At 42.4% G+C, this 11,319-nt stretch overlaps 1 protein-coding gene across 2 annotated transcripts in view; it reads right to left on the bottom strand.

Annotated features, from left to right (window-relative positions):
- Nucleotides 1-10,820, bottom strand: part of RCOR1 (REST corepressor 1) — a 253,493-nt gene extending 242,673 nt beyond the window's left edge. For both annotated transcript variants that reach the window (XM_030214774.1, XM_030214773.1), the window contains exons 1-2: nucleotides 10,519-10,820; nucleotides 10,357-10,416 (exon numbers count right to left, since the gene is read on the bottom strand). In XM_030214774.1, coding sequence (XP_030070634.1) covers nucleotides 10,357-10,416; nucleotides 10,519-10,678 — 220 coding nt within the window. In that variant the 5' untranslated portion in view covers nucleotides 10,679-10,820. The remainder of the gene's footprint in view (nucleotides 1-10,356; nucleotides 10,417-10,518) is intronic.
- Nucleotides 10,821-11,319: the final 499 nt, after the last annotated feature.

The raw sequence follows: 11,319 nt of genomic DNA on the forward strand, positions 1-11,319 counted from the left end.
TGTAAACCACTTAAGTTTTTAAAATAAAATTAAAAAAAAAAATTACAAACCCCTTCCACTAACTTCAGGGCTATGATCTACGATCTCTGCTCTTTGGTTCTGCCTATGAGCATTAAAATCTCAAATCTGTACCTGGCACTGTGCTAGGAAGGTGATACAGTGGTGGAAATAAGTATTTGATCCCTTGCTGATTTTGTAAGTTTGCCCACTGACAAAGACATGAGCAGCCCATAATTGAAGGGTAGGTTATTGGTAACAGTGAGAGATAGCACATCACAAATTAAATCCGGAAAATCACATTGTGGAAAGTATATGAATTTATTTGCATTCTGCAGAGGGAAATAAGTATTTAATCCCTCTGGCAAACAAGACCTAATACTTGGTGGCAAGCACAGCGGTCAGACGTCTTCTGTAGTTGATGATGAGGTTTGCACACATGTCAGGAGGAATTTTGGTCCACTCCTCTTTGCAGATCATCTCTAAATCATTAAGAGTTCTGGGCTGTCGCTTGGCAACTCGCAGCTTCAGCTCCCTCCATAAGTTTTCAATGAGATTAAGGTCTGGTGACTGGCTAGGCCACTCCATGACCCTAATGTGCTTCTTCCTGAGCCACTCCTTTGTTGCCTTGGCTGTATGTTTTGGGTCATTGTCGTGCTGGAAGACCCAGCCACGACCCATTTTTAAGGCCCTGGCGGAGGGAAGGAGGTTGTCACTCAGAATTGTACGGTACATGGCCCCATCCATTCTCCCATTGATGCGGTGAAGTAGTCCTGTGCCCTTAGCAGAGAAACACCCCCAAAACATAACATTTCCACCTCCATGCTTGACAGTGGGGACGGTGTTCTTTGGGTCATAGGCAGAATTTCTCTTCCTCCAAACACGGCGAGTTGAGTTCATGCCAAAGAGCTCAATTTTTGTCTCATCTGACCACAGCACCTTCTCCCAATCACTCTCGGCATCATCCAGGTGTTCACTGGCAAACTTCAGACGGGCCGTCACATGTGCCTTCCGGAGCAGGGGGACCTTGCGGGCACTGCAGGATTGCAATCCGTTATGTCGTAATGTGTTACCAATGGTTTTCGTGGTGACAGTGGTCCCAGCTGCCTTGAGATCATTGACAAGTTCCCCCCTTGTAGTTGTAGGCTGATTTCTAACCTTCCTCATGATCAAGGATACCCCACGAGGTGAGATTTTGCGTGGAGCCCCAGATCTTTGTCGATTGACAGTCATTTTGTACTTCTTCCATTTTCTTACTATGGCACCAACAGTTGTCTCCTTCTCGCCCAGCGTCTTACTGATGGTTTTGTAGCCCATTCCAGCCTTGTGCAGGTGTATGATCTTGTCCCTGACATCCTTAGACAGCTCCTTGCTCTTGGCCATTTTGTAGAGGTTAGAGTCTGACTGATTCACTGAGTCTGTGGACAGGTGTCTTTCATACAGGTGACCATTGCCGACAGCTGTCTGTCATGCAGGTAACGAGTTGATTTGGAGCATCTACCTGGTCTGTAGGGGCCAGATCTCTTACTGGTTGGTGGGGGATCAAATACTTATTTCCCTCTGCAGAATGCAAATAAATTCATATACTTTCCACAATTTGATTTTCCGGATTTAATTTGTGATGTGCTATCTCTCACTGTTACCAATAACCTACCCTTCAATTATGGGCTGCTCATGTCTTTATCAGTGGGCAAACTTACAAAATCAGCAAGGGATCAAATACTTATTTCCACCACTGTATGCTGTGTTTTGTTATATGCTTCACATCTCTACAGGGACGTATGGTGTGGGTGGCAGTATTATGTTGTGAGGGTGCTCTGTAGCAGTAGTGGGGACAAGAAGGAAAAGATGAATAGTGCAAAGCAGAGGCAGATCCTGAAGGAAAACCTGTCCCAGTCTGCCACAGACCTGGGGCGAAGATTCACATTTCAGTAGAGCAATAATCCTTAGCACAAATCAAAAGCAACAAGAGGATGTGTCAGTGAGAAGAAACTGGATGTCTTCAAAGTAGTCCAGTCAAAGCCAAGACCTGACTCCAATAGAAAATCTGCTGCTACAGTTGAGGACTACAGTCCACCAACAATCCTTGATCAAGAAGAAAGGGCAAAACTGTAGCACCTTGCCGTGCAAAGTTGACTTACACTTATCCTACATGACTCATAGCTCTTACTGTTGCAAAGGGGCTTCCATCCAGCAGTGTCTCAAGGGGTGTGAAGGCTTAAGTAAAAAAGCTTTTGATTTCTTTATTTAATTACAATGGAATATTTCTATAATTACACTTTCACTTGAGAGTGTACAGAATGTTGTGTGGATCAGTAACTCCTGTTTTTAATTAATTTTGAATTATATTTTTAGATAGTAGAATGTGTAAAACATACAGAGGTGTGAAGACTTTTACCAGACACTATTATTGGGCAAGTCTGCAAGAAGCCAAGGGCTCCTTTTACAAAGTAGTGTATTGAGCACTACTGATTAGGGTGTGCTGAATGCAAAGAAGCCCATGGGAATAGGATGGACTTGTTAGCACTCGGTGTGTCGCTAATCGGTAACGCAGCTTTGTAAAAGGAGCCCTAAATCTGTTCAAGTAAAACAGGAGAGAGGGCAGGTGGGTGATAGGAATTAGGTGGCACACACTGCTTTTTCAAACACTGCCTGAAACTGTGTTACACCAATTAATGTGGGCTACATAATCAGAGAGCCTAAAAAAAACAGAATATACGTTAAGTACATAAGCATTGCAGTACTGGGATAGACTGACAGTCCATCAAGGTCTACTGTCCTGTTTCTAACAGTGGCCAATCCAGGTCACAAGTACTTGGCAGGATCCCAAAAGAGTAAACAGAATCTATGTGGTTAATAAGCAGTGGATTTTCCCCAATTCCACCTTAATAATGGACTTTCCTTCCTAAAACTTGGGAAACCTTTTTTTTAAACCCTGCTATGCTAACTGCTTTTACCATATTATCTGGAAACAAATTCCAGAGCTTAATTACATTAAGTGAAGAAATATTTTCTCCAGTTTTAACTTCTTGGTAACTTCATTGTGTACCCCACAGTCCTTGTACTTCCGGAAAGAGTACACAAGAGAGTCATATCTACCTGTTCTACTACTCTTCTCTAAGCACAACAGCGCTCTTTAGCCCTTCCTCATAAGGAGAAGTTCCATCCCCTTTATCAATTTGGTCACTTCTCTTTACCTTTCTAATTCAGCTATATCTTTTTTGAAATTAGTTGGCCGGAACTGTGCCCACCCCATCCATGGAGCATTACAGAGAGGAATTATGATATCCTGTTTTTATGCTCCATTCCTTTCCTAATAATTCCTAACATTCTACTTTATTTCATGACTGCGACTACACACTGATCAGAGATTTCAGTGTATCAATGACATCAAGCTGCTTTGACTCACCCAGGAAAAGGATCTAGATTATTCTTAGGTGTTTATTTTCCAGCTAATTAGGAGTTATTTGAGGTACAAAAAAAAAATCTGTGTTTTTAATCAATGTTTTCAGGCCCCAAGGTTGGTTGGTTGGTTGTTTTAACTGTGTAGAATCAAATATATACATTTATGTTACTTTGGAATCATCACTACAGAACAGGCAAAAAAACTGAGTGGAAAATACAAGAAAAGCCAGGAAAAGTGCAAGACAGTACTAGCGAACAAGGTGTTTTTCTAGTACTTAACCAATGAACATTTATTTCAAGTGTTTTGCACCAGGGGTGTTTTATTGGTGTTTTTCTGTTTAAAACTATGTATTGCTTTGCTATTCTCAAGACTTGTACTCTCTCCAGTTGTAGTCGTATCCCCCAAAACTGAAATGTTTCTCTCAATAGTACTGGTCACAGATAACGATGAAACCTATTTTCACATAATTTTCACTGTTTCTTTCATCTTTAAATGTATCAGAAGAATTCATTTTTTTTTTATTTGCAGTTCTAGCTCTGTAAATCTTTTTAAATTATTCTCACCTCGAAAATGTTTTGGTTTGGGACCTACCAAAGCCCTTCAGTGTTTATTTTTGGTTCATTCAGATCACCGTCTGAAGAAGGAGAACGACCGAAAGTGAAACACAGAGATCACCCCTGAGCTTCTTCTAAACGTTGTTCCTTTGTGGCCATTAGGTGTCACTACTAGAAATGCTTCTGGATATTCCTCTGGCTCCCTCCCTCCCAGCAGTCTTGACTCAGATCACCCCTTAGCAATGCACGTCCTGGGCCTATGAACCTTTAAAAAACTTAGAACAAGTCATTTTCATTTTTTCCTCACTAATAAGGAGTGGAGTGGAGTGGAGGAGTGGCCTAGTGGTTAGGGTGGTGGACTTTGGTCCTGGGGAACTGAGTTTGATTCCCACTTCAGGCACAGGCAGCTCCATGTGACTCTGGGCAAGTCACTTAACCCTCCATTGCCCCATGTAAGTCGCATTGAGCCTGCCATGAGTGGGAAAGCGCAGGGTACAAATGTAACAAAAATAAAATAGATACTATTGGAGATTCTACATGGAATGTTGCTATTCCACTAGCAACATTCCATGTAGAAGGCTGCGTAGGCTTCTGTTTCTGTACGTGCAGGACGTCAGACTCACAGAAGCAGAAGCCTGCGTGGCCACATTGGTGATCCGCAAGGGCTGATTTCTAGTGGAATAGCAACATTCCATTTAGAATCTCAAATAGTAGGAACAGTGGAGGAGTGGCCTAGTGGTTAGGGTGGTGGACTTTGGTCCTGAGGAATGGAGTTCGATTCCCACTTCAGGCACAGGCAGCTCCTTGTGACTCTGGGCAAGTCACTTAACCCTCCATTGCCCCATGTAAGCCACATTGAGCCTGCCATGAGTGGGAAAGCACAGGGTACAAATGTAACAAAAAAATAAAATAAATGCCTGCAATGGCAGAAACAGTACTAGTGTACCAATGTGATGTGTAAAATCTCAGTGAGAAGCTGGAAAGATTCACCAAGTTTTGTCTTTCTAATCACCGTTAGACATATGTATTTCTACCACCCTGATATTGTTAAAAATTAGATTTCTTTTAAAGGGCAAGCTCATAATAAGCAAAATATCTCCTTTGCGTTTGCACCTTCGATTGGAATTTTAAATCTTAGACCAATTCAAAAACAGCTCTAATGCATTCCTACGATATGCAGCAAGTTCATCACTGAAACTTTGGTGACCTGTGATAAAAAGATACTATACTGGAGGAGAGGGAAACATTACCAACTTAAAATCTTCAGTTGCTTTTATAGATTATCAGGAACAAACTCAAAATGAGATACGATATAAACAAAAAGGACTGTGTCTGCATTTAATAGCTGTAGATCAGAACACTGGCTAACGCCTAGGTTTACTAAGGTGTGCTATGGGCGTGTTAAGTGTTTTTAACGCACGTAAAATGGTTTACGTGCGTTAAACGCTAATGCGCCCATAGAAATGTATAGGTGCGTTAGCGTTTAACGCTCCTTAAATTTAAAGGTGCGTTAGAAACGCTAAACGCACCTTAGTAGACATGCCCCCTACATGTTCCACTTCTGGGAAAGGTGGGCTTCAAGCTCCCATCCCCACTCCTTGCTAAGAGGCAGACAAAAGCCCACCGTTTTGCTGAAATTAATTACAGAGGTGGCCACCATCATAGATGGCACTAATCTGGTAGGTAGTTTTTAAGCTGGACTGTTGTTGCCTAAAACATTACAGCAAAAAACGGTGGAGGAGAGCACCAAGGTCCTGTCCACCAAGGAAGACAAGGTAGAGGAGACAACTACGCCTCTTCTGAAATGAAATGTTTTCTCTCAAAAATCACTGGCAGTAAATTATAATGCAACAGAACTATGAGATATTACAAACAGCCTGAGGAAAACATGGGAAAATAGGAAAAAACAAAAAGTGTGAGACAGCTCAAAAAGAATGTAATGAAGGAAATACTGTATCATCTAGTAACTGTATAAATGCCTACCAATAAATCAATCTGTTCTGCACGGATATGAGGTAACTTTTTACATCGTATTTCCAGATAAAGCCATTTTCTGTCTAAAATGTATTTATATTTTTAAAAATTTTGAATTTTTTTTAGCGCATAAATCAAAGCAACATACAATGAAAGTCAAATTAAAATCAACACCAATGCCTGACGGGAGAGTTCACACCCAAAACAAGAGCCCACTCATCACGATATGGTACACGCAACTGCAAAGTGATAATACTACCCCGCTGAAACTCATGATCCATCTCCTTTCCTTGGAAATTTAACAGCAAACATAAGCCATTCTATAGGTGTAATTAAATTTGCTGATGACACAAAGTTATTCAAAGTCGTTAACTCGTGACAGGATTGTGAACAATTACAGAAGGACCTTACGAGACTGGGAGACTGGGCGGCTAAATGGCAGATGACGTTTAATGTGACACATGCAAGGTGATGCATGTGTCATGGACAGGATGCTGGGCTCGATGGACCCTTGATCTTTTCCCAGTGTGGCATTACTTATGTACTTATTCATACAGAAGTTATCAGTCATAAGGAAAACACAACATATATAGTTTAATGGTGTTCCTTCTTCTAATAATCAATATTTTTGGAATTTTCTCACACACATTCCCCACATGGCACAGCCAAGACAACAAAGCCAAGGATAAGTACATCCCTCCTGAAATTAGATCTGAATCATCATATTCCCAGTTTAAGTCTTGACTAAAAACCCACTTTTTTTTCAACTGGCTCTTAGTCTACTAGTTGGTCCCCTTGACTTCTTTATTACAGCAGCTGGATTACTGTCATCTTAACTCTTTTCCTATCATTTCTTCTCTTGATTGGATGTGATCGGTCCTGCAGTTTTTGGTGCTCCTTTTGTACATTTTCAACAGTTTTGTTTTACTGTACACTGCTTTGATCAAGATTTGTAAGCATAAAAACATATGCAATAATAGAAAATAAATATAGACAAAATGCTGTGAAATTCTGCCACGAATAGCAACTTCTTTTGCCACAGAAGACACAACAAACCCTTATCCATGATTCTTGATTATAACATTGGCTGAGGGACCTTTTTACATAGTCTTCTTACAGGCCCAAAATGATGATACTACTACTACTACGTAGTAACATAGTAGATGACGGCAGAAAAAGACCTGCACGGTCCACCCAGTCTGCCCAACAAGATAAACTCACATGTCATTTTTTGTGTATACATTACCTTGATTTGTACCTGTCTTTTTCAGGGCACAGACCGTGTAAGTCTGCCCAGCACTATCCCCGCCCCCCCAACCACCAGCCCCGCCTCCCACCACCAGCTCTGGCACAGACCGTATAAGTCTGTCCAGCACTATCCCCACCTCCCAACCACCGGCTCTGCCACCATTCTAGGCTGAGCTCCTAAGGATCCCTTCCTTCTGAACAGGATTCCTTTACGTTTATCCCATGCATGTTTGAATTCCGTTACAGTTTTCATCTCCACCACCTCCCGCGGGAGGGCATTCCAAGCAACCACCACCCTCTCCATGAAAAAACACTTTGACATTTTTCTTGAGTCTGCCCCCCTTCAATCTCATTTCATGCCCTCTCGTTCTACCGCCTTCCAATCTCTACTTATTTCTATTGCACTACTAGACGTACGCAGCGCTGTACACTGAACATGTAAGAGACGGTCCCTGTTCGACAGAGCTTACAATCTAATCAAGGCAGACAAACAGGACAGAGATATGGGTACTGAACGAGAGTGAATAGGAGTTAAAAGCTTTGCTCTGCCTTTGAGATACATAGCTCATTATGATCACTAGAAGTGGTTCATAACAGGCAAAATTAAACTAATAAAACTCATTTCACTCTACCTACCATGCACCCTCCCTCATCTACCAAAAATCCATCCACCTAAAAATCCCACGCAATCTAAACAAAATGTAAGAATTGGATTTTCCAAATGTGTCATTACATTATTATTTTGGGGGATAACATGTTGTATTTACCAACTTTGAATGCATGAAGGATCATATCGGAAATCAGCTGCACAACTAGGGAGGGAACTGATTTTCCCTCCATAACAGTGCAGTTATGTATTTTAAACAGGGGCATGCTTACTACTACTACTACTTATCATTTCTATAGTGCTACTAGACGTACGCAGCGCTGTGTACTTGAACATGAAAAAACAGTCCCTGCTCGACAGAGCTTACAATCTAATTAGGACAAACAGGACAAAGAAGAGATAAGGGAATATTAAAAGTGAGGATGATAAAATAAGGGTTCTGAACAAGTGAATAAGGGTTAGGAGTTAAAAGCAGCATCAAAAAGGTGGGCTTTTAGCTTAGATTTGAAGACAGCCACAGATGGGGCTTGACGTAACAGCTCAGGAAGTCTATTCCAGGCATATGGTGCAGCAAGATAAAAGGAATAGAGTCTGGAGTTAGCGGTGGAGGAGAAGGGTGCAGATAAGAGAGATTTACCCAGTGAACGGAGTTCCCGGGGAGCAGCGTAGGGAGAGATGTGGGGGAATCACTTCATACATGAGATGGAGTGGAGGAGTAGCCTAGTGGTTAGTGCAGCTGACATTGATCCTGGGTTCAATTCCTACTGCAGCTCTTTGCAACTCTAGGCAAGTCACTAAACCCTCCGTTGCCCCAGGTACAAATAAGTACCCGTATGTACAATGTAAACCGCTTTGAATGTAGTTGCAAAAAGGCGGTACAGCAAATCCCATTCCCATGTCACCTGCTACTATTTCAGTGACCAATCAGGAAATGAAGCTGCCATCTGCTGAAAAGATGTTGCATCCCACTCACCACATTCAAGATGAACAGAGGACAAAAATGATGGAGAAAGAGCCTGATAGAGACCAGAAATAAGTGGAAACAAATAGGTGGGGGGGGGGGGGGGGGGGGAACACACACGCGCAATCTCTAAAAGGTAATTAACCATGACACAAGATATTCAAATATATATGCAATATTCAAAAAGCAAGATATGTCTGATATCTTAACATAAACTTGCACTCATATACATTCTATTACGCTTAGGATCAAATCAATCCTCAACCCATTCAAAACATTTTTATGTTATTTAATAGTTGCAATCTTTCATTACTATTAAGAGTAGTTCTAGTACTGCCAATGGCAACTCAACATCCTGGAAGGAAAGAGAACATTCAGAAAGTTTGGTTGCAAAATAAGTCTCCAAGTGCCTGGACACCCAGCAATCAAATGAAGCACTTGCTTTGGACTAAAGTGTCACTGATGTACTGCCATGTGCCACAGGATGAAGGCTGAAATGCAAGCATCTCATATTATTTGCTCTGGAACAAACAAAAATACCCATTGTTTCGTCACAATTTGTTTCCATAACACCCCACTAGCTTTGCAAAAAGCCACACCACCATCACCACAGATGCTTTCACAAATACTTTACACGTTATCCATGGGTCCATCCAGACATATCAAATGCACATTGTTATTTTTGGGGGAGGGGAACGGGTTATTCTAATTGGTATCTCTTTTTTTTTTTTTTTGTCCAAGCACGCACAGTGCACATACAGAAGTCAAGCTGCCATTTACTGGATGTTCTCTCTGAACCCGATGAGCTTGCTTTCTGCTTGCAAAGCGCCCTCTGGAAAACATCTCGACTTCTTTTATTAACTGTTTGGATTTTTTTCTTTTTTTTTTTTTTGTTCTACTCGCCCTGAACATATCCAAGAAGGATTTGGGGAGGGGAGGGGGGGGCTATGCGATCAGCGTTCCAAAGGATCACCGTAAAGAATTGGTTTTACCGTGACAGCGCGTTTAACAAAAAGTCCCCCTGGATCTCAGCGATGCTACTCTTTCTTTCTAGCAGGCAGATCCCACTTGATCAGGGTGAATGTGAAACTAAACCACACCTGAAGCAATAGGAAGTGGCAGAGCAGATCAAGGCGTCCCACTGGCACATATTCCTGTTACAGAGGCGCCCGAACCTCTCCTTAGGTTAACTATTCAACTTCCAATACATTTCTAGAAGGAATAAAAGCCCATTTTTTCCCCCCAAGTCTGAAGGCACGTTGGCACAACACGTTTTCTTTCCTGCTGCTGTTCTTTCCTTGAACAGCAGGGCGAACAAAAAAAAAAAAGTTGATTTTTTTTTTTATCATTCAATTTCTTTTTAAATCTCTTAAACGAATATCTAAATCTCAAGGCGTAAACGCGAATAAATGCAATCTATTCGGCTATGCCTTGTTACAGAGGTGGGACACGCAAAAAAAGCAATAATGAAAACTAAAATGTTTCCTGTCACCTTTTTCAGGCTTGGAATAATAGTTTGAGGCTACCACATTACTTACATCATCATCATGGTATAATAATAATAAAAAAAAAAAAATACCACCAACAGCATAAAGAAATTATTCCTTACCGGGATCGTAATCAGGGACGACAGCCTGGTACTGGAGCCCTACTCGCATCCCCCCACCACCTGAGGGGGGGAAACACCACAATTAGACACTCACGCCTCAGCAAAAAAGAAAAGGATGGTAAAGGAGGCGCGTTCGAGGCTACCCCCCTTGAGCTGACCTACCATGCTCCTCATCACTGGAAGAGCCCGAGCTCCCTTCTTCCCAACAGTTGTTGCTATTCCCATTTGGTGCCAAACTTTTATTATTGCCATTGCCGGCGGCGTTATTCCTGCCTCTCCTTTTCCCCGAGCCCTCTGTGCCCTTTTCCAGCATAGCAGGCATGGGAGAGCCGGAGTTGCGACCTGGATCCGTCGCTTGCCAGACGACAGGCTACATACGGTGCTGCGGCCGCTTTAAATTCCCAGCGACGAGAGGAGTCCAACTTTCCGTCTCATCACAGCCCGCACTCGCTGTACTGCTGCCACTAAACTACACACGGGCACAGCGCGACCCGCAACCTAACCAGCCCCGCAGCGCCCGCCCACGCGCCGCATCCCGCGCTCCCATTGGTCGGACGGGATTTTTGGAAACCCTCGACCTTTCCCATTGGCCCAGGGCCCCGACTGTCAAACCGGCCTGGCGCTTCCGTTTCTCAAGCTCGGTGGAGCCTGCACCGCCTGTACGTGGGTTTGGGGTTTGCAATCCTACGCCCCGTGATACAGTCGTACAGTATATATAGGCAAATATAAGGAGTTTTTGCACCTCTCCAGCGCGGAGGGAAATTAATATTAATGGATAGATTTTTAAACCTTTTTAGGTGTCAATGCAATTAAGAGTGCATATTGTTCCACTTTAGGGGGCAAAATATATTAAAAATATGTATCTGTTCTAGGTATTACTTCCATTCCCCAAAACAAAATTATATTTGGGACTATTTGCCCCGCGGAAGGATACAGTCATTGCCTAGACGGTCAAGGATAGAG

This window comes from Microcaecilia unicolor, chromosome 9, assembly GCF_901765095.1.
Source record: "Microcaecilia unicolor chromosome 9, aMicUni1.1, whole genome shotgun sequence".
NCBI lineage: Eukaryota > Metazoa > Chordata > Amphibia > Gymnophiona > Siphonopidae > Microcaecilia > Microcaecilia unicolor.